At 39.7% G+C, this 21,894-nt stretch overlaps 2 protein-coding genes across 9 annotated transcripts in view; both read right to left on the reverse strand.

Annotated features, from left to right (window-relative positions):
- The window catches only part of dip2a (disco-interacting protein 2 homolog A), a 79,318-nt gene extending 66,343 nt beyond the window's left edge, over nt 1-12,975 (reverse strand). For all 5 annotated transcript variants that reach the window (XM_058615809.1, XM_058615801.1, XM_058615792.1 and 2 more), the window contains exon 1: nt 12,427-12,975. In XM_058615809.1, coding sequence (XP_058471792.1) covers nt 12,427-12,550 — 124 coding nt within the window. In that variant the 5' untranslated portion in view covers nt 12,551-12,975. The remainder of the gene's footprint in view (nt 1-12,426) is intronic.
- Nucleotides 12,976-14,859: 1,884 nt separating this feature from the next.
- On the reverse strand, nt 14,860-20,845 carry LOC131476809 (CASP8 and FADD-like apoptosis regulator). Of its 4 annotated transcripts, none has more exons than XM_058654787.1 (10): nt 20,550-20,845; nt 20,090-20,435; nt 19,904-20,009; nt 19,661-19,799; nt 18,685-18,734; nt 18,518-18,548; nt 18,312-18,358; nt 18,140-18,218; nt 16,961-17,465; nt 14,860-16,877 (listed from the first exon to the last, which is right to left on the reverse strand). In XM_058654787.1, the coding sequence occupies exons 2-10, from the start codon at nt 20,383-20,385 to the stop codon at nt 16,748-16,750; spliced, it is 1,383 nt and encodes a 460-aa protein (XP_058510770.1). In that variant the 5' UTR covers nt 20,386-20,435; nt 20,550-20,845; the 3' UTR covers nt 14,860-16,747. The 4 variants fall into 4 exon arrangements, with proteins under 4 accessions (XP_058510770.1, XP_058510768.1, XP_058510769.1 ...); XM_058654785.1 differs by having other exon boundaries at nt 18,518-18,587; XM_058654786.1 differs by having other exon boundaries at nt 18,685-18,737.
- Nucleotides 20,846-21,894: the final 1,049 nt, after the last annotated feature.

Below are 21,894 nucleotides of genomic sequence, written 5' to 3' on the forward strand. Positions count from 1 at the left end.
TCAAAAGGGTAGCATTAAAGGATATACACACATTAGGAGCCAGCATGGATTCCAGAATTCAGCTGTAATGAAAGTGTTTTGTTCTCTCTCTATTTAAAGCAAACCTTTGTTGTGCAAATTCTTTCCATTTTAGTCCTACACTGAACATTCTTCTTACTACTCTCCTCTCTGTACAGGTCCTGACAGCTAAAAATAAGCCTCACCTGACGACGCAATTGTAAAATTCAATTCAGTTTGAATTAGATAACAAGGAGTGGACAAACAGCAGCAACTCTGTCATGGGTTAGCTTTCTGAATTATAGGTCATATGTTTCACTCACTCACTCACACACACACACATTCACCACCCAGCTGTCAATTAGACAAAGAATTGGAAGCCGCAGTGATAAACCTCAGGAGAAAGTTTAGACGTGTGCGTGTGTGTGTGTGTGTGTCATCAGGAGCATGACACACAGGGAGAGCCTGCCAGCAGCTATTTGCCACTTGTTGGCATTTCAGACATGACTGTTTCTCCTCATGGCAGACGGGGTGGAGTCAGCATGTGCTGCATCACAGGCATAGCAGCTCAACAAGACAAGCCCTCGGGCGACTTAAAACCAAAAACTGTGTGGGGAAATATGGGAACGCCTCCTTGTACAAATGGACACTGTCCACTGATCACCCAGAAACATCTTCATCTAAAATCTAACCCCAAAATACACAACAGTGTTAGTATTTTAACCTTTTTCCCTTCCCCCTTGTAACTCGGTTCCAAAGGGGAAAATCCTACCCCAACAAAATGGGACTTCAAAAACAAACAAGCAAATAAATAAAAGGCTGTCAGCTGTTGTTATATCAGTATCATGGACTTTAGGGGCTTTATTAAGGGCGCGTCTCCAGCAAAGTGAAGACATGACAGCTCCTGGGAACATTGGTGGACCAGTTTGTGGTACAAGATTACCAACAGGTTTTGTTGTGGTTAACACAGCTGCACCTACATACTAACCTGAGATCGTTTTATGATAGAAACACTAGTCTTCTTGGAGTTAGTTAATCTGAGTAAAATGTCATATCCCTCCAAAGTGTGCTCCTGAAAAACGTCCATTTCAGGGGCAAGTTAGCCCTTACACTTCACCCTACACCTCTACCTCAAGAATCAGGACAGTACAACCATCATCATGGAGTGAGTCAACCACAGGCTGCAGAGGCCTATGACCTCTATGTCAAGAATGTTGTGAGTAGGAGCACAGAGATGTGAGGTGCGTGTGTGTGTGTGTGTTTGTGTGTGTTATATTGAATTACAGGTCAGTTTAAAGTTGAGTCTATGTCATTGTTCTTTCCCCGAGTGCCTGAGATTCCACAAGTAGCACGGTGTAAAAAGATTATTCACAATGACTCTGTTGCTCTGCAGCAACACTGTGCTTAATGGCATAAGGGAAATGTGTATTTCAAAGCTGTTTTGGGGCCACATACTGCACACACGTCAGTGCAGATTTCTCATGGACATTAAATTGATCCCTAACTGGGCTACTTGCAAGTTCTGTTAAATGTAATTTAAAAGTTGAGACAGAATAAGCAATAAAAAGTACAGCACTGCTGATTTACTGTGGCTGATGAGGTTTAATGGAGTACAAAAAAAAAACCAACATTCATACACTGGATAATAATTCTTGTATTATATAGATAAAATACTGTTGTTTTGTAGTGGAGATTATAGATTTTCCTCTGTGTTTTATTGTTTCTGCTAACGCTTCCCTGGACTGTGAATGAGAAATTAAAAATAGCGAGCAACTAGATGCAGAGTCATGTGTCTCTTTGTTTAAGATCAATCTTTAAGTGTATTTTCACCATTTCTAAATCGAAGCGATGACTTTCTTGTCTTCATTATGATCTGTTAAAAAAACAACATCACATTGTATACACTAGCACCGATATAGCTCTGAGTGCCAAACTTCAGCTGATAAAACCAGCAGGCTGCTATCTCATCTGAGCTCTTATAAAAAACATCTGTGTTGATGGCGATGCCAGAAAGAAACATGACTTATTACTGAAGAACTTTGAGCTCACATACAAAGAGAAACCAAAACGCATACATCATTACTCAGGAATTGAGATCGGATACAATCTCCTTAGATGAAAAAGACACTGAATGCGAGTCAATCTTTTCACTGCTGCAGAGACACCTGAAGGGGAAAAATACATGACATCAACATTAAAAACCTGCAACTAGGTTTTGATCAAGCAACTGTCTCTCAAATAATGCATCCCAAACTTCAAGAGGAAAACTATAGTAAGTGAGTTCATATTCATATTAAATGATTCTCAATCACACTTAATCAAACTTATGTTCATCTACAACTCAGCCTGAAAATTCAGTGACAGCTATAAGTGTAAATCCAGCAGCACAAGGCAGCATCTCAGAGAAGAAAGGACTCACATTTTTATTGACACGACAACTTTTCTCTCACAGACACGATTGTCAGATACTGCAAGTGTCTCCACATTTGACAGTTATGCCTTAGGAGCTTTACAGGCAGTCCCAACTTGCCCTTGCTTTGTGTCGCTCCTTTCTTTCTAGCAATACAGGTACCTTGTGAAAAACACACGTGGGAAACACTCTGGAGAGCAACAGCAGCAGAGCTCATCTTAAACTGTCTGCTTGCTCACAGCGCACAGGCTGAAAACACATTTTCTTGTATGCGAGCAGAGTCTGCCAAGTTAAGTTTTACGTCTAAAAAAAGCCTGGCGTTAGCTCCACAAAAGTTTTTCTCTCTTCCTTCCCTCCCATATTCTACTGGCACACCTAAGGGGATAAGGTGGAGAGGGGAGGAGGGGAAACTTGGCCTTGTTCTCTTAAAAGGCTGGGACAACCTGCTATGCTATCTGTGTGTTTGTTGTGTGTAGTCGTGCCCTCCAGCAGTTTTTCAGATTCAGAAACCCCACTACTCACGGTGAAGTTGATAGGTCACAGCACATTCCAGACATTTTCTGCCTGTTTGTTTTCCACAAGGAAGGCTCACACTGCAGCGTACTGCTGCTAAAAAGCACCTTGTTTGTCTTTGATCGCATCACTCCCTCCTGAGTAGGGCTAGACATATGACTGAACAAACAAAGAATTCACAGCATGGTGACCGGAATCAATCTGGGCAACAAAAGAGACACAAAATCAAAACTACACATTTTCTGGCTTACCCTATCTATGACTGTGGCATCCTCCATACTATTGTTGAAGCATCTTGTTGATCAGCTGCTGTCAAAGCTAAGTTTAATGGACAACACAGTCCTGTCATGCTGTGCATGCTGATTCTGCTCATACCTGGCTAGTGAGGGTCAAGATGAGCGAATAGGAGCTAATGGCACTGACCGGTGCATCATTAAACCACTGTCCAAGAATGAATTATCATCACACATTTTAATTAAACACCGCCAACACTTGCCTTTGGCTGCTTCATCAAGATTTTGTCTAGACAGTAATATAATCAAAAGTCCTCCACAGAATATGTGATTAACAAGAACTTGGTGACTGAAACTTCTTTAAAAGCAATACCGCTGAAGTGTTACTCTTTATGATTATATACAGTACATAAAATGCTACCCTGGTGCTAAAGGGATGCAAGGAATACTAAATCTGAACCAGTAACTAATTCAATTCACTCAACACTCATTAAGACCTTGGGTAACTGACATGTGGAATTGGTGGCGATATGTATGAAAGTGCAACAAGCAGATGGATAAGAAGTTGTTAATGTAGAATTATGCTGTCTGGCAGTGTGAATTTTGTTTCATTTACACACGCAGAAGTCAAATATTAAAGAAGAAGACGCAAGTTTAAATAGAGATGAGAAATAAATAGCAAAAACGATACATAATAAAAGGACTGTTTTTTTTTTACTTTTGGCTCTAATAAATTTTATATGACTTTGGCTCTGCAAGCCCTTTTCATCCGCACTCAGTACCTTGCAAGTACAAATGTGAGCAAACTGCACTTATGCAGTAAACAATACAAGACAACACCAAATATAATATTCTCTACATTCTCATTCATAGCATTTAGAGCAATGCTTGCTATCAAAAGAAGCCTCAGTGTGCTGTTCCAGTTTGAAGACTCTATACTGAGCTTTGATCTTGGATGAAAAGCCTCTGCATAAGATGGGCAGACAGGAGGAGTTACACCAGAAAGCCTATGGAGGCAGAACAAAGGCCTTGCTGGGCACAAGAATGTGATGTACACAGAGCAGAATGTACTCTGCATCGTGTCTCTGAAAAGGTGCAAGTTTGATCAGCAGATCTACTTGGCACCAGTGCCCACTGCACTGCTCTGCTCTCCACTGCCCATGACATTGCTCTCACAGCAAGGACGGGTAGCCACTCGCACAGAAGTCAAATGCAAGAGGAACAATACAGAAACCCTGCCAACGGCTTTATGATTGTTTCAGCATGTTGAATAAGCCGAGAAGAAACATGGAAAAGACAAGCAAACCAATTGCACACACAAAGGTCTCGCAAACAAAATGACCCTTCTTCCATACCTTCCTTATTTCCTTGTACCCACAAACTCACAAATACAACTATGACATGTTGTCAAGTTACCAGCAGACCAATGGTGTTAAAATATACAGCCTCAAAGCGCATCAGACTGTCAGTAATTATGATGTCGTCCAGCAGGTGTGAGTGCAATTTCCCAATTGATCCATATAAAGTGTTATCAGATTCCTGTAAACCATGAGCACATGTCCTGGTCTTGCCCAACCCTGTGCAATCACTGGACTTCAATCTTTAAAACCTTTCAACTAAATCATACTTGAATAAACAAGAGATGAAAAGACACATTTCTATGTATAAAATCCTCAGAGAGCAAAACATTTGGTGGCTCCTATTAAAACAGAGACAGGATGCTGAATATGTCTGTAAAAAAAAAAACATGCAGCCAGGACCTTAAGTACAAAGAAACTTCAGTGTGTTAGTAGAATGGAACTCGTTCTGTGGTTTGAACTTTATAAATGGAAAGGAGCACTTCAACAAAGCAACCAGATACACAACAAAAAAAGAGTAAATGGATGGACTGACAACCAGTCATGCACACAGTATGTGCCCAGTCATGGGACAGAAGCATATGAAAGAAGCAGAAGAATCTGAGGCTCTCCTCTGCTCTGAGGCACACCCTTGAAATATTTATGACCCTCAGCATTCTATCCTCCATTCTATCCTCCAGCAGGGACACGGCGTAGCTGCCTCTTCATCTCTGGACTGGACTTTACAGTCTCTACAACAGCCGGCTAGCTTGCTCCAAGGCTCAACATTCTTCTCAATTGGATCCTATTACAGCACCAACTAGCAGCAAAGTAATCGCACTAAATCCAACATGTTCTCAAAGCTCTTAATGCAGAATGTTATCCTACAGCACATTCACTGAATGCTTGGTTTTGCTCAACAATGGGCTGAACTCACTCAAGTAAAGTTCTTTCTTCATGCATTTGTGGTAAGTGACCACAGAGAAGAATGAGTCAGGACCAGAACCGGGACCAGGACTGGAGTTTCCCGTTCACTCAGACTTTCCTTAAAGAAGTTGCATCACTGTGCTACCACCAAATCTATCCACTAACCCCACTTGATATCACCACAATTCACGTTAACTTGTGTAATACGCCCATTATTATCCTGTTGGATGAAAAGCCATACCTGAGGAAAGTAAAGCCTTTAGTACACATTCATTAGGGGGATGGGTCTGTGAGAGGTGTAGAAGAAGAGGTTTTCATTATAAAGCAAGCAACATAAAATCTCTTCAAGTCTCAAATAGCTGTGTGAAGACTGCAAACTTGCTGACTCAGAGTAGAAAGATGATATTCAATACCTGAGTCAGAGCTCCTACAGATGAAAAGCTGTTTGACCACCTTGTCTTCATTGCTGCTCCCAAAGCTTTTAGGAACAATTTCTCCTCAGAAACCACGGCCATGCCACACTGATAGACATTGCTCCCATGCATTTAAGTCACAATCATTCTGTCATCCACATGCCACAGTCTGGCAACAACAGAAAGATGGGCCGCTCCCGCTCTTTCTCCCGGTAATCCACTTTGTGTTGGTCTTGAATTCTACAGCAGCACACCTTCTCCTGAACATATTTTTATGTGCATACTATGGTCTCATTATCACAGCTTCTAGACTGGATACAAGTGTGATGCAGCAGATGGATTGTCAAGGGTAAATCACACCGACTCTGTGTCCAAAAACAAATCTTTTGTTAACGGTGTAACACTGGTTTCAAAACACAGTGTGTGACAGTGGGGTTACTACCATTAATAGCATTAAGATACACACACCAATGCTCATTATACCATTAATAGCCAATGTCAGTGGCAGAGGTCGACAAACATGTATTCATCAGCAACTATAGCTACCACATGCACGCATGCCACCTCTTTACCCAAAGGTCTGAGAGTAAAGTTTTGATCTTATCTAATCACTTAAATAGAGGGGAATTGTAATGATCTCCATGGGGAAATTGGGTCAATACAAGAGCACATACTTGGATAAGAACAAATGACAACAGCGCCTCATTAAACTGGCTGAACATTCTGCTTAAACTGCTCAAATCAGTTAAATCAGGCAGCATTTTAAGTATCAAAAATCCCATCCTGTTCCTTGCTAAATGTTTACTGAATTGGAGAAGGCAAACCAGAGTCGATGACCAACCAAGGTTTAGGCAGTTTCCACCGCAAACACCAGCCATGAACTAAAAATGACTTCGTAGTCAGAGGGTTTAGAGAGCTACAGAGGAGGAGAGGGAAAAAAAACAGGGTATGACAGTCAGCCTATGAATTACTCAGCAGACCATTTCTCCCTCTGTCCTCCATGCAAGAGATAATGGAGATCATCCATCTTCTTGCCCTCCTTCTTGCACCATCTTTTCACCACTCATCTGCATCCAGGTCAGCTGAGAAATAACACAGGTCCACTCCAATTTCTATGACGCATGACGTTTGATACGAGGAACCACCAGTCTACAAGCACAGTTGACAAAAGCCACAGTAGTTTTTCTAGGCGGAATTACAAGGTTAGCTGGACAATTGCACTGATTAAAGGCTGTGAAACATACATTTTTCAATCAGCTTATTATACTGAGTGATTGGTCCTTGAAAACAATATTTTTCAGGCAAACTTAGATGCTGTGGCTATACTTCATACAATTACATATTCATGTTTGCTTTTTTTCCCTTCCAACTTTTTTCATGGGTTTTTGAGGTGGGCTGAAAAAATGTAGCGTCACATATTACTGTGTGCCAATCACAGTTTATTTATGTACGAGTTGAAGGGCTACACATTTTTATCTTCTGACATGACTGGTTTCACATTCCATTTTGAATGACACCACTCATTATTGTCTGTAAGGTAAATATGATGCTGGAGTCGGCAGCTGGTTAGCTTCGCTGAGCACAAAGACTTGAAACAGGGGGTAAACAGTTTAGCCGATTCTGACTGGGCGTGGGAATAAACAGGGTTTAAAACAATAAACAATAGTATCACGATACAATCATATAGCGATACATCACGATATCGGTCTAACTGAAGATAAACCAAACGTCCATGAAAAGTGCAGGATTATTCTATTTATTCACAACCATGAGAACAAAGTGCATAAAGTCTATGAATTGAACATGGATGGAGCATCTCTTAACGTAGCTTTCTCCACTATTATCCAGCTGTAAACTCCCTCTTCTTCCGCCAGGTAACTTCCACCCAAGTTTCCCTCAGTGCCACCAAGGAGACATCAAGTAGTTAAACTGACAAGATAATGTTTACTTTAAAAGCGCTTTAATTTATTAATTTTAATACTGATACTTGCCCTAGCGAATCGGTTATCATATTGCATGAGGATGGACGACGATATATCACCAAATCGCTATTCTGACCCACCCTTAATTGTGTCCATAGGTAATTAAGTATGAGTACCAGTGCTTTTAAAATTCCTAAAATATATTTGTATACAGAAAATAAGCATGTGAACAGTCAATCGAGTATAAAGATGTTTGTTTTTTTATTACATTGTTGTTTACTGAATGAAGAATATTCAAGGATTCAAAGGGCAGTGCTTAACATTTAAGGGAAGTTTAGAGATGAAAAATGTGGAACAGCTCTCTTACGTAATATATTTAAGTCAAATGTCCATATTTTAGGCAATTAAAGTGGTTCCAAGTACAAAAAACATCTACCCATTGATGCCAAAAATAAATGCACAGTCAAGGTGGCATAGAAAGAATAACGTCGGCTACTTGCACAGGTTATCAAAAATAAATGGTTGTTGCAAATTATCATTACAAAAACCCCTCAGTATATTGTAGGGTGCAGTAAATTAATCACAGCAAGAGAACATTTTAAATTATATAAATGTATCTGTTGAGGAAACACTATTTATTATAACCACAATGAGAGCACACAGATTGTTTATTTCACACATCAGCAGGCCTAAGCTGCTGATGCTGGAACACTGAGCAGTGTGGCTGTGTCGAACTCATACTATTCCAAAGTAGTGGTAGCTGGAGTAGCTAAACTGCTTAAGAAAACATACATGACGCAGCTGCTCAAAATCATGAATAATACAGTGATCATGCACATGCAACCCAGATTATACACTTACACACATGATTAAAAACGGAGATGTTTCCCTGTGGAACACCGGCATGTCTGACGCTAAAGAGAGAAGAGGTTTTTGAGGAGGGCACAAAACCTAATGGAGTCTCAAGCTCTCATCTCCTTTCAATAAAACGGGTTGTCTATTCTATCCTGTAACAGGATGCAACAGAGAAGCAACCGAGGGGCACCAGCGTAAGGTGAAGAGTTCACTGCAGCAGACAGGAATAGGATTTGAGAGTGAAATAGCTGCTGATTTCTTTTAGCCTGTAAGAAAATGACACTCTCTTCTTTGATCAGAAAGAAAGCAGAGGAAATATGGAGGTGGGGAGGCCTGGAGACAGACACAGGAGGAGACTGGTGGGGAAATAGTCAACATAGTCTGTCAGAGGAAGATTAACACGAAAGAGACGCAGAAGGCAATAGACTCGGGGGGAGATATAGCTATCAGAGTTCCAACATAGCAGGATGTCACATGTGGAGAGCAGGAAAAGGAAACTGGCCAGATATAGAGTGGTTAAGTTGCTCCTGAAAAAATGTCTCTCCATTCAGGGAACTCAGTGGCAGTTAATGTGCCTATCAAAGCATGCACATTTGGTGCATTCCTAAACCTGGATTGTTGCTACTGCAGGCAGCTAATATGGAGAAAGACAAGAGTCAATGCAGAAGTTACACAGAATGCCATGTATGTGAACCTCCGCCAAGGCCAGACAATCCTAAACATCCGTCTAGCTCCCATAATGGAAAAATGAAAGGAAAAGGTCACTCTCACCTTTGCAAACTCATCTGTTCACGCAAATATCACCGTTTACTTTAAGAGCCACACATCCTTCTATGAAAACATGAAGAAATTGTATGAAAGGTGCCTCCTGCATCCACTTATTTAGCTGGATCAACACCAAAATGTAACCGTTTCTTCCCTGACCCCAACACGCGACCCTTTCACAAATATTAAATCTGTACTTTTTGCACAATCCTGCTGGCAAATAAGCAAACATGCAGACAAGGGTGAAAACATAACCTCCTCTGCAGAGGTAAAAGACCTTGAGAGGGTTTTCCGTTACTTCAAAGTGTGTGACTTCACTTATTGGCTTGTGTAGTTGACATTTCCTCCAGAGTTGGCAAGAAATGGAGTCACACCCTGAGGTAAAATCCCAAATCTAGACATCAGACATAATGTGGGCCATTAATTAGTATTAATACAATGTACCATTTGAGAACTACTTAAATAAAAGAGCTCACATGATCCAAGAGATGAACTTAAGAAGAACCTGAATTTAAGTTCTTTTTTCATTATTTACAGTAAACTAAAAACTAAACTAAACTAAAACTCAAAGAAAATCCAAATACAGATAAAAACTCCTGATTCAAGGACAAGTCGTGTAGGTTTCAGTTGACGAGCAGCACAAATACAGGGATTATTAGATGGGGTTCCATGGATGCAAAATTGCGTTGTTGTTGTGAATGCTTCTTCAGATTAGAGGTGGGCAAGACATACAGTATATCGTCTAAAATAATATTGTGATTTTTGTTTTAAAGAAATGCATATTGACATTGTATTTAAATGACTTTGCATAAAAAAACAAGCAAACGTGCAGAAACTCCACACATTCCCTGAATGCGTGCTGCAGAAGTGAGCAGGATTCAGTGTAACATGACTGTTAGTGGGCCTACATGATCACATGACCTCTCGCTAGTATCCTCTCTGCCACACAGATTAGCTGCATGTGGTTATGCTAACAGGGGAAAAACATGGAGACACCACCAGCCCCCCAACTAAGTATTTGAAATGATTTGCTCTTGCTTGTTTGCTGCATAATTGACCTTAAAGCAGAGTTCAATGTTTCTACACTGCAGTTCGGTTATAAGTAAGCAGCAATTTATAACTTAATCCAGTAAAATACATTTTTTAAAGGCTATCTACTAATTATCATTATTGGTCGTTGCACATATCACTCAACCCTACTTCAGATAAATATTTTGTAACACTATAATTTTAGTGAAAGAGTAACCAAACATCATGGGATGTAATAAAGTAGCATAATAAATCATATCTATGTATACACACTGCTTTGCTTTGTTACTGTGCAGGACTTTGTACAGGTACAGGCTATGACATCATTGAGTGTCTGTGAAGCAGTATGACACTAAAGTGACTAATTTATTTGGTGTGGACCTTCTCTTACATAAATAAGTGGAGAATGTACTGTAATCTGGATAAGCATTAAGATTAAATCAAATTTAGGTTGGGATTTCTTTAATAATGCATAAAATAGGATTAATTATTCCAATGTCACTTTTGACTTTTGAATGTTCTACCTCATAATTATTGTGAAATATTTTGCTGTTCAGTAAAGATTTGTCACTTCAATAACACTTTTCACATCACTATGAACTGTGGGATTTCTTCATATACAATTATTAATAATGTGATAGATGTGAAATGTGTTATTATGCTGGCATGTTTTCAAGCCCTAGACCTGGAGATGCAAGATGTCAGAGTTCAAAAGCTATTATTTCTCATTTTAAACTGAAGTGTGTGTGTGTGGGGGGGGGTCAAACCGAGGACACAGGCAAGAGGTATGACGCATGTGCAGATACAAATGCAGTATGCAAATACACATTAGCAATATCAGCCAAAGTGTGCAGCCACACCACAAGGCAGACATCACAATACAGTATATCCTGATGGCATTACTAAACTGGGAAAAGTGATCATGCTGCCTTTCTTAAGCTATATTCTCAGTATCAATTTTCATTTTCTACTAAACTGCATATTATAGCTTCTAAATCCTAATGACATCTGGGCAGCATACTGATGCATGAACTGCCTTATCGCAAATGTTTCAGTTTTCAGTTTTTTTATTAACTTCCAAGAGGAATGAAACTGGTTAGTGGAAAAACAGAGCCATATAACAGCAGTATGGGTGTGTCAGCTCAGTTACTATTAAGGCAGATAGCCATTGGATCAAGTATGGCATTTGGAGTCCGGACATGTGCTATCTAAAACTTGAGGCCAGTAATGAGACCAGTGTGTCTTCATTAGACATGGAACAAAATAGCAAAAGCTACAATAAATCAGTCTAGCTTAGTTCAGGTCCCTTTGGTGCATGAGAGAAATGAGAAAACTACAGCAGAAGTTCAGCTTTGTTTCTCATAGCTGTCACACACACATGACCACTGGTTAAAGCAGCCTGCACAGACATGTGTGCATGTGGATTTTGTTGCTTCTCTCCGTCAAATCTCTTTACTGTGAAGTGGAAAGGGCTGGACGATAAGAATAAGAGCCAAAAAGATTTATCGCAGTGCAAAATTTCCAAATGACTTTTGATTATTATCAAGATAAATGTCAGACAAAATGATGGTTGAGTTTTGGCCCCGAGTGAAAGTTGAATAAACCAGTTGAACTTCTTCAGTAAAACTTTTTCAGTAAAACTGCCACAGCAGATATGTTGTCTCAAAGCGTGTTGGCATACAGCCACTGTACACAGCACTTAACATATGTTATATTAATTTAGAGGTATATGTATATATGTGTGTGTATAGACAATAAGTGTACACAATTCTAAAATCAAATGTTTATATGAAATAAACAATACAAATAGTTGGATAAGTGCACAAGAGTACTCAACATCCTCACAAATAATAAGAAGACTGAAAGAAGGCAACATAAATAACAAAATAACTCACATTTAAAAAAGAAATGAACACATAAAATTATAACAGAAATAAAAAATTACAACAAGATTGAAAATGTAAAAAAAAAAAATATTATTAACAGACAGGTAACGGAAAACAATAATGCATGTTGTCAACTTACCTTCAGAAAGCTCCAGCTCCAGCTCCGCCAGCTTCTCCCGCACCTCTGCCGGCAGGGTCATCGCGACAGCCGGGGTGGGCTCCATCATCATGGTTAACAATCCGGCCGAGGTCCTCTCTGCCATGGTTATCCAGTATGAAGCACGAATGGGTCCAACCGAGGAGGAACAACGGCACCGGGGAGGGAACTATACCGGCAACACCTCCCTTCACTGGGTTTCGGCTGAGGAGGGCGAACAGGGTGTTGGTGCTTATCCTGTCTCGTTGCTGCTGCTGCTGCGATGTCGCACAGATGTGAGAGAAATCTCTAAAAGCGTCATGACACGGCTAGCTGCGGGGCTAGCACACACGCCTGGCTGCGTGTTTCCATGGAGAGTGGCGGGGACGGAGCCACTGTCCGAGTCTCCTTGCCTTGCTGTCTGTCTGCGTGTCTGCCCGTCAGCGCTGTTGTCGGCGGCGACTGCCTCCCTTCAACTGTGGAGAGAACTCATTCAACTCCTCGCTCACTTCCCACGGCGCAGTCGCCATTGCATCATAGCAACAGCAGCCGCGGCCGTGCGCGTTCACGTGACCCACTCCGCGTGTTTGCGCACCTCCTGCTGCTTCACATGCACCGCGCCTGCCTCCTACTGACACAGCCACAGTGATGCTGGGTCACACTGCTATCCAAGGTTATAATAGTTTTGGATTTTTTCATTGGTTTTTGTTTTTATTTCGTTTTGACTTTTTGTTTTTAAAATGAGTTAGTTTTAAGAGCGGGTTTGCTCCTTTTTTTGTAATATGAGTATTTGGTGCAAGATTCAAAAAGGTGATAAGTATTGTGATGCCAATCTAAAAAAGGCAGACTAGAGACACACAATTCAGTTGTGAGTCATTTGGGGGGGGGGGGGGTTAAACTCTAGTTTTCATTTCTATTTCAGGTAACAAAAATGTTTTTTCACTTTTTGTTTCGTTATTTTGTTAGTTTTTGTTAAGTATAATAACCTTGCTACTGTCCTAATCCATTCTGGTACTTTTGGGGGGGGGATTTTGTCATACAAATCTTTGTATGACAAAGAAAAAAAAACATATTTGTGGTTAATCTGTCAACATATTTGTGGTTAATCTGCCAACAAAATAGCTAAGATCTGCATCAACTGGCTAATACAAAAATAACAATTTAATAATTCACAACATGATTGCCGCAGAAAAGAAAAGCAAAAAATTCAAAAAATGTCTCTTCATAATGAAAGAAAAAGTAACCAATTTGAACACAGACACTGTATTTTCTTTCATTTTTTTGGACAGCCGCAACAAAGCATTATGTCTAACCTTACTCAACACTCGTTAATTCCCAACCCTAAACTTAAACAGTTCCTCGTAAATGAGGTTCTGCCTCATTAGGACCAGGTTTTGGTCTCCATGAGGAAAGTACAGGTCCTGGCAAGGTTATTGTTTATGCCAGACATGGCTCGTAAGAGGTAACAAATAAAATAGCTACTGTTTGTGTGTGTTGCGGTGCATTTCCCTGGAGTGGGATCAGTAAAGTATAATCTAATTTAGTCTAAATGGAAATAGAATATGAATACTGAAATCATTTGTAATACTAAAAGTGCTGAAAGGAGTTGAGAAGTTACTAAATGAAGCTTAAATGTAGCAATTTTCTCACTCAGTTATTTATCACCTACAAACTAGTGAAGACATATTCATCATGACCTCTTAAAGACAAATGAGAGCTGTTCAATCGTCAAGGCCAACTTTTAAATAATTCATAAAGGCCTTAATTTAGTCAACATCATCATCATCTACCACTTTATCCTCCACCAGAGGGTCGCAGGGGGTGCTGTGGGAGGAAGCCGGAGAACCCGGAGAAAACCCACGCACACACAGGGAGAACATGCAAACTCCATGCAGAAAGGCCCTTGTTCCAACCGGTCTTCTCACTGCGAGGCAAGAGTGCTAACCACTACTCTACCGTCTGGCCCCCTTAATTTAGTCAGTCAGTCATCATCTACCACTTTATCCTCTGCCAGAGGGTCGCGGGGGGGCTGTGCCAATCTCAGCTACATCGGGCGATAGGCGGGGTACACCCTGGACAGTTCGCCAGTCCATCGCAGGGCCACACACACAGATAGAGACAAACAACCATTCACTCTCACACTTACTCCTATGGTCAATTTAGAGTGTCCAATTTACCTATCCCCACATTGCATGTTTTTGGACTGTGGGAGGAAGCCGGAGAACCCGGAGAAAACCCACGCACACACGGGGAGAACATGCAAACTCCATGCAGGAAGGCCCTTGCTCGAACCCGGGTCTTCTCGCTGCAAGGCAAGAGTGCTAACCACTACACCACTGTGTGGCCCCCTTAATTTAGTATTGAATGCAATTTATTATTACAAAGGTTGCATTATAATAAAATAAGAATAAAACTTAACTTTTTTGCTGTAACATATTCCACAGTGAACACCTCGTTGTGTTGTCATTGCTGCCAATGAACAGTATATTCCTCAAGTGCACTGTCTAAAACACAAACACTGCACACGTCAGTTTACGATGATATGAACAAGGAATGCAACAAGGTGGAAAAACACCTCGTTGCGTTTGTGTCAGAGTCATAACTTGAGGCTGTTGGGGGTTTAGTGGCAACCAATTACTACATTGTCAACATGGTCATCACATTTCAATAACTTTACATTAACTTAACTGTCATGTAGCAAATATAAATATTAGTGAGGCAAATAAATATTTATTAGATCATAGAAAAAGCCAAGTAAAAAAACAACAACTATACAATGTGTTACAATGGAAAAAAGTATATATTTTTTTGGAGGTAATAAATGCAGGACCTGTCTGTATGCCTGCCAAATATATGTTCATAAAAAAGGGACAGGGGCTGGAGCTGGAGGTGGAAGAGCTGAAGATGCTGAGATTTTCATTGGGAGTGACCAGCATGTAAGAGAGGCAAGACTGAGAGGGTTTAGTTACGTGCAAAGGAAGAACAGGGATTATTATACGGGACAAAGGATGTTGAAGATGGAGCTGCCGGGCAGGAGGAAAAGAGGAAGACCACAGAGAAGGTTCACAGATGTTGTGAAGGAGGACATGAGGACAGTTGGTGTAACAGAAGAGGAGACACACAAGGGACAGGGCAAGATGGAGGCAGGTGATCCGCTGTGGCAACCCCTAATGGGAGAAGCTGAAAGAAGAAGAAATGTTCATAACATGAGAATTAATTCCAATTAGTACTAATAGTACCTGTATGTACAGTATACGCCACATTTTACAGGGGACAAAAAAAGACAAGCCTAAAAAACAAAATAAATAAAGTACAAATGCAAAATAACCAGACAGACGTCATAGGTGGAGTTTGGGGGTGGCATGGGGCTAAAATATAGAACTACTGTACATTAAGTTCAAAAATAGGTCAAATAGAAAAATGTTTGTTATTATATTATGCCCTGCTTAAATATTTTAAGCAGGACGGTGAGATAAAGTGAGTGCAAGAAATTGTATTTTAGAATATTGTGTTTTGCTTCTTAATAAATACATGTGACGTCACTTTGTCCTCTCTACTTTCCGAATACAATATCCAAAATATAATCCACATTGTTGGTTTAATATGTTAAATTAAACACAGCTATTTAACTCGAACCCAGCTTATGTGTTAATTAAAGTCGTCAGAAACTGATTACACCTATGTGATTTGCTGTTTGACTTTATCTCAAGCTTGGCACGATTGTCTATTGCTGCATGTCAGTATCACGTCACAATAGTTGCACTGTGCACTGTCAGTTAAAAAGAATGTTTGCCCCCCCCAGCACAAAGGTCAAACTCCGCCTATGCATTACATAGTGTTTACTTCATCACAACTTCTTTTCACATTTCTTCACAGGTTAAAATACTACACTTTGTGGTGGTAGCTGCACTATGCTCTAATATTCATATTCAAAAAAAGTTAGAAATAATTTTTATCATTACTTGTCTTGGGTCTGATTAAATCAAACTTGGGTAATATTTCATGTGTCCAACATTTATTAACACGTGTATCCATTGTAAGCTGTTTGTGTTGTCTGTAATTTATCATTACTGTTTTATTTTGAATATTACCCACTACAAATTACTGTACAAAATATTCTGAATTCATATTTTCAAATATGAAATACTAATTCCATATAAATATGCAAAAGAAATGTTCCTCCATAATTTGTATAAAAAAAAAGAATAATAAAAAAAAAAAAAATACAAATAAATAAAGTCTACTAGGTGTCTCTGTATACAAAGTGAAAAGCTTCTGGTGGCATGCACAATCTGACTGATATGGATGTGACTTCACAACATCTTCATTGTAAGTAAAGGTCTTTCCTGAGAGTAAGTTTCAGGTCTAAGTGGTAGTTTGTTTCAGGATTCCTTCTGTTGTGCTCATAGATAGCCCCATTCACTTCAGTATGAATATCAACAAGCTTTGTTTTCCTGTCGGACCACAAACAAAACATCAGTTAGTAAAGTGATGATAAACAAAATTAAAGAAGTGCTGTTGAGTGTTTTGCTTGTACCTCCTTTGTCCTTTGAGTAAGGCGTCTGTCAGAGCCTTCAGGTAGACGGAGTGATGATGTCCTCGCTCCAGCTGACGTTCGTCCGTCCAGCAGTGACTCCAGAACACGTCTGCGTCTGTTGGGATGCATTCATACTCTGACTGCCCATAACACCCATCTGTCTCCATATCCTCATCTCGATGGGGTTGACTGGCAGAGGGCTGGTACTGGGGGACACCGTAGGTCTGGATGAAGAACAGTTTGGGCTTGCCAGCCATCATTGGACACGCATCAGCAGCGAAAAGACGTCTGATGCTGTCCAGATGTAGACCCATGGTGTACGAGTCTACACCCAGGAGGTGGCTTGTTGTGCCGCGGCTAATGATGCAACAGATGAAGCCATCACTTTTGAGGTTCTCTCTTTGTTTGGAGATTCTTCTGAGAGTTGCTAGAGTGTCATCCACACTCAGCCACTGGTAGAGGGTCACGTGGAAATGAAGAGCTGTGAATGTCTGTTCCAACATGCCTGAGAGAACGAAAGGCAAGACGATTATAATCAAGTGTTACAGCAAAAACAACAGCAGATTATAGTTCTCTGTTCAGGGTTCAGATTCACAGTTTAAATGCACATTTATGCTTTTCAATTAATCAAAGAAAATATGTTTCAATGGTGCATGTACTTTTTGACTTGTACCATACCTGATTATTTTCATTTTCTGCTCATTTGTACTTGCGCGCGTGCGTGCGTGCGCGTGTGTGTATATATATATATATATATATATATATATATATATATATATATATATATATATATATAATTCTTAACTTACAAAAAAGTTAGTGTCTCAGATATTTTGAAATTTCATCAAAAGGACATTTCCCTACTAAACTTCTCAACTTTTTATTTCAATAACAATAAGAAATCAAAAGATCTGTTATTCAAATTATTATTTTTTTCATTATTACCTTTTTTCCATGAATAATCTCGCAACCAATGAGATTTATTTTGTAACCTTTGGAGTTGGTAGCTACCTATACTGTAATTCATTGCATGTATCTTACATTATTGCTGATACCTCTTTATTTAAATGTGTTTTGAATATATGATGTTTTGTGGGGTTTTTTTAAAATCATAACTGTATTGGTACTTTTACAAAAGGAAAAAAACATCTGAATGCAACAAAGTGTTCTGTGTCTCACCTCCATCATTACCAACACAGTCAATGATCACACAAACTCCTCTGGGATTACTGTTAAAACTGTACCAATCCACTGCACTCTGAAAAGCAGAGGAGCAAGCAAATAAGTTCAATCAATAATCATATATTCGGAAATAAAATATGCTGAAAAATATGAGAATCAAAAACCTCACCTGACAGCTCTGCCCTCTGTGTACACGGATTGGTCTGTTTCCTGTGCCTAATAACAAATAGCAACGTGAATACCACTCATGCTATGAGTGACCTGGGGGCTTTCCAAATGTTTTTACTGGGTTATTCTCTTCAGTCTATACCACAGTATTTTGATACCACACAAACAGCTTTATGGTTGCTTAAAAATGTTTTGCCAACATCTTACCAATATGACGCAGCTGCTCCCGTCGTGTCTCCTGCACAGGACAATAACTATTAGGAGTCGGAGGTGGACACTAAAGAGAAGACATTTTTCAGAAAGATTTGTTTCATGAGATTGGAAAGAAAATTATAATTTGCTTAGCTTTTGGTACTTTTGTCATTCATACTTACAAAAGCTCTACACCTTTCCTGTCGAGGAGGATGCTGTGCAGGTGTTGCAACTGCTGAACACAGACAGACATTCACGTATATGTGAGTTAAAAAGCATCATTTATAGTACTCTGTATTGTAGTTTCATTTCTACTCATATTTTGGTGTCTGGCCTTCGTGCTGCTGGAGTATGGGGGCTTTAAAGCTTAGGAAAAAAATGGAATTCCAACGAACACCATTGAGTGTTTCGCGGGATTAAACCAATTTGCTTCCTAGAGAAGTCGTGGAACCTTGAAGAGAACAGTTGGCTGTTTGTATGAGTAGACTGTGGTCAGTATCGGTCTGATACTGGTCAAAAATCACTGGATCGGATTAGATGTAAAAATGTCAAATCCGATACAATCCAAACATCCTTTGTATCATGCTATATTCACTATGCACAGACTGTACAAATGTAAAATAAAAATCAGCAAAAGCATTTTAGCTTTAGAGTCATGTTTGGGCTGTTTGTTTCTTCTTTTTGGGAGAACAATATTTGTTACACAGTTGGAGAATTATGTCTTTGAAATGACTCAATGTGTTTTTAACAGCTTCATAGTTCATAAATGGTCAGAAATGACTATAATGGACTAATATTGGTATTAGTATATACCATTATAGGAGTCTTGGACATGGTGTTGGTATTGATGGTAAGAAACAGATGAATTAGAGAACACACATCTGGAAAATGAGAAACATGCTGTCCAGGTGGCCTTAAGTTTTTGGTTTTTCTTTTGTGTCTGTGTCTCCCTTTAGAGGTTTTCTGTAGAATGTGCAATAAACAGCAGTAATGCGTTTTCGGAACTTGTGGTATCGTCATACGTCATTAACCACAGTTCCTGTTAGCATTTCCCTATGTAAACGACACAATGTGTGCTTCCCATGATGCATACTGTTCTCTGTGTGTATAACATACAGTCCAAAAATAAACACGAGACATGAGTAAAAATGGTCTCACCTGACCCTCCCTTATAAGTCGCCACTTTTTTAGCAAGGTCGGCCCTGCCAATGTTTGATAAACATTCCTCCACAAAGTCAACTCTTTCGGGTGAAACTAAATCCAGCTTCTCAAGTTCAATGACCAAGTCGAGGAAATTCTGTCAGAGAAAGTGAGATGGGGAAGTTAACATCATTCAGCTTTGAACATTGTGCAACTCCCACACATGCAGGAATTCAAAACTACACGTCATTCATGTCACACCTTTGCATTTTCCATCTTCTCACGAGGTATCATGTTACTGATCAGAAATGTCATACTGCTCAGATCGTCACTGGCCATTTCCTCACTTATATGAGCCATCAGTACTCTGCAGTTTGGGGAACATGGTAACGTAAATGACCACATTGTGTGAAGCATACATTGAATAGTTTTCATCAGTAATCTCACCTGAATCTTGGCAGGACCTGTCTGTACTGAAGACTCCTCTCCACCTCCGCTCTGCTGGTTCTACACACCTTCCTCAGGATGTCTAAACGCCTCAGTTGTAGCAAGAGCTCTGCCAGAAACATGGACCCGCTCTCATGGCACATCACTTTGGATTTCAGCATTTCCTTCGCACAAGCCATGCTGATATCCGTGTCTGGGCTTTCACACAGGTAGAAGAGACTCCTGCGTTCACTGCTGCTCAGAGCCTCTGCTATCTGGTTAATCGCCTGAAGTACGCTTAGTTCTGGCTCTGCCATGCCGGACTTTGGTGGAGGGCGGGTAACAGTGAAAATGGCCAGGGCTTATACTGCGAAGAAGACGTTCAAGATTTCAGACGAATACAGCGATTAGTCAATCATAAACTAACTCATGAAAATATAAAATAGAATATAGGACTTAAATGATTGAGAAAGCATCTTACCTGACAGGCGTGAGTGTAAAGAGTGTAAAGAGTGCCAAGGCTGAGGCTGGTGACGCAAGTAGAAAAATGTCCTTCCTCTGGGGAAGTACCTTTCGCGTAGACCAAAAACCAAACAAAATACCAAACAAAAAACCAGACCAGGTTAACTGGTACCGAAACTAAAACGTAAAAGAACTCGTCACTAAAAGACAAGTGGTAATATCCCGAGGATTTTGGGGTATCTTTTCTTTTATGACCCTCCAGTAAAAGTGAAAGTGAAAGCAAAGAAGGATGCGTTTAAATGACATTAGACTTTGGGACAACACTGACATAGGAAGAGGCTTAGAGCCACCTGTAAAAAAAAAAAAGAAGGGAAAAAGTCAGTTCTAAGTACCCCCCGAATTCTGAGATTAAAAAAGTAGCATTCTCATTCTAACGTTTTTTCACAGAATTCTGACTTAATCTCTGAATTCCTTAGAATTCATTTTTTTCCATATTATTATTATTCATAATTCATTCATACATATTATTTATGATTATTCATGAAAGTAATTTTAATTTATAAAATGGTTCAAATCGCTACGAAATTACAGTAGTTACAAATTTATTTGAGAGAAAAAAAAAGAATTCCTAAACACTCTTTCTGAATAAAAGAGGCTACTCTTTAAGAGGAGACTTTCTGGATAGTGACTCAATGCAGCACAGTTATACTATAATTTTTTAATAGTTATATAAGCCAAAAAATGAACCAGCAACTATGGTGATAATATATAAAGTAAAAATAACCCAGGTTTGATTATTTGCTGATTTTCTTTGTCATGATTTATTTGTTTATAATATTTAATAAAGTTTCTGTTAATGTCATTATTATTATTGTCATTATTGAGTAATAATAATACCTTTATGTTGCTACGAAAACATTTCATGACATTTGGTTAGTTGCTTTGTTTTGGGTCCTACCAGGTTCCATCTTTGGGGGCGTTACGGAGCCATTTTTCACCACTTTTACGTATGACCCTTATTCTAAAAAATGCTTCGCAAGTTCTGATTTGCGCGCCATTTTTCCTTCATTTTCATTAACGTTTAGTAGCTATCTCAAAAATATGAAAAAAATGTAATAGGTATAAATAAAATAGAAACAATGTCTCTATATGTGGCCCTGTGATGGACTGGTCCTAAGGACTGGCCCTATGTCAGCTGAGATTGCACAGCACCAGAACCTGTCAGCAGCAACCGGTGTGGCCTTTTTTGATTGGCAAAAAAAAAAACACTACAGCCAGCCTATTCAAATGGTGGCCCGCGGGCCACATGTGGCCCAAAAGCAACCTCTTAGTGGCCCAACCAGTAGTCCCACAATGAGAAAAAC

The sequence above is a fragment of the Solea solea genome, chromosome 2 (genome assembly GCF_958295425.1).
Source record: "Solea solea chromosome 2, fSolSol10.1, whole genome shotgun sequence".
NCBI lineage: Eukaryota > Metazoa > Chordata > Actinopteri > Pleuronectiformes > Soleidae > Solea > Solea solea.

Coding starts and splice junctions, on each gene's coding strand:
- LOC131476809 (XM_058654784.1), bottom strand. CDS start 20,385: ATGGCAGAGCCAGAACTAAGCGTACTTCAGGCGATTAACCAGATAGCA. Junction 19,800..19,903: donor AGAAGATGGAAAATGCAAAG/GTGTGACATGAA, acceptor TTTCTCTGACAG/AATTTCCTCGACTTGGTCAT. Junction 18,588..18,684: donor AGGAAAGGTGTAGAGCTTTT/GTAAGTATGAAT, acceptor TCTTCTCTTTAG/TGTCCACCTCCGACTCCTAA.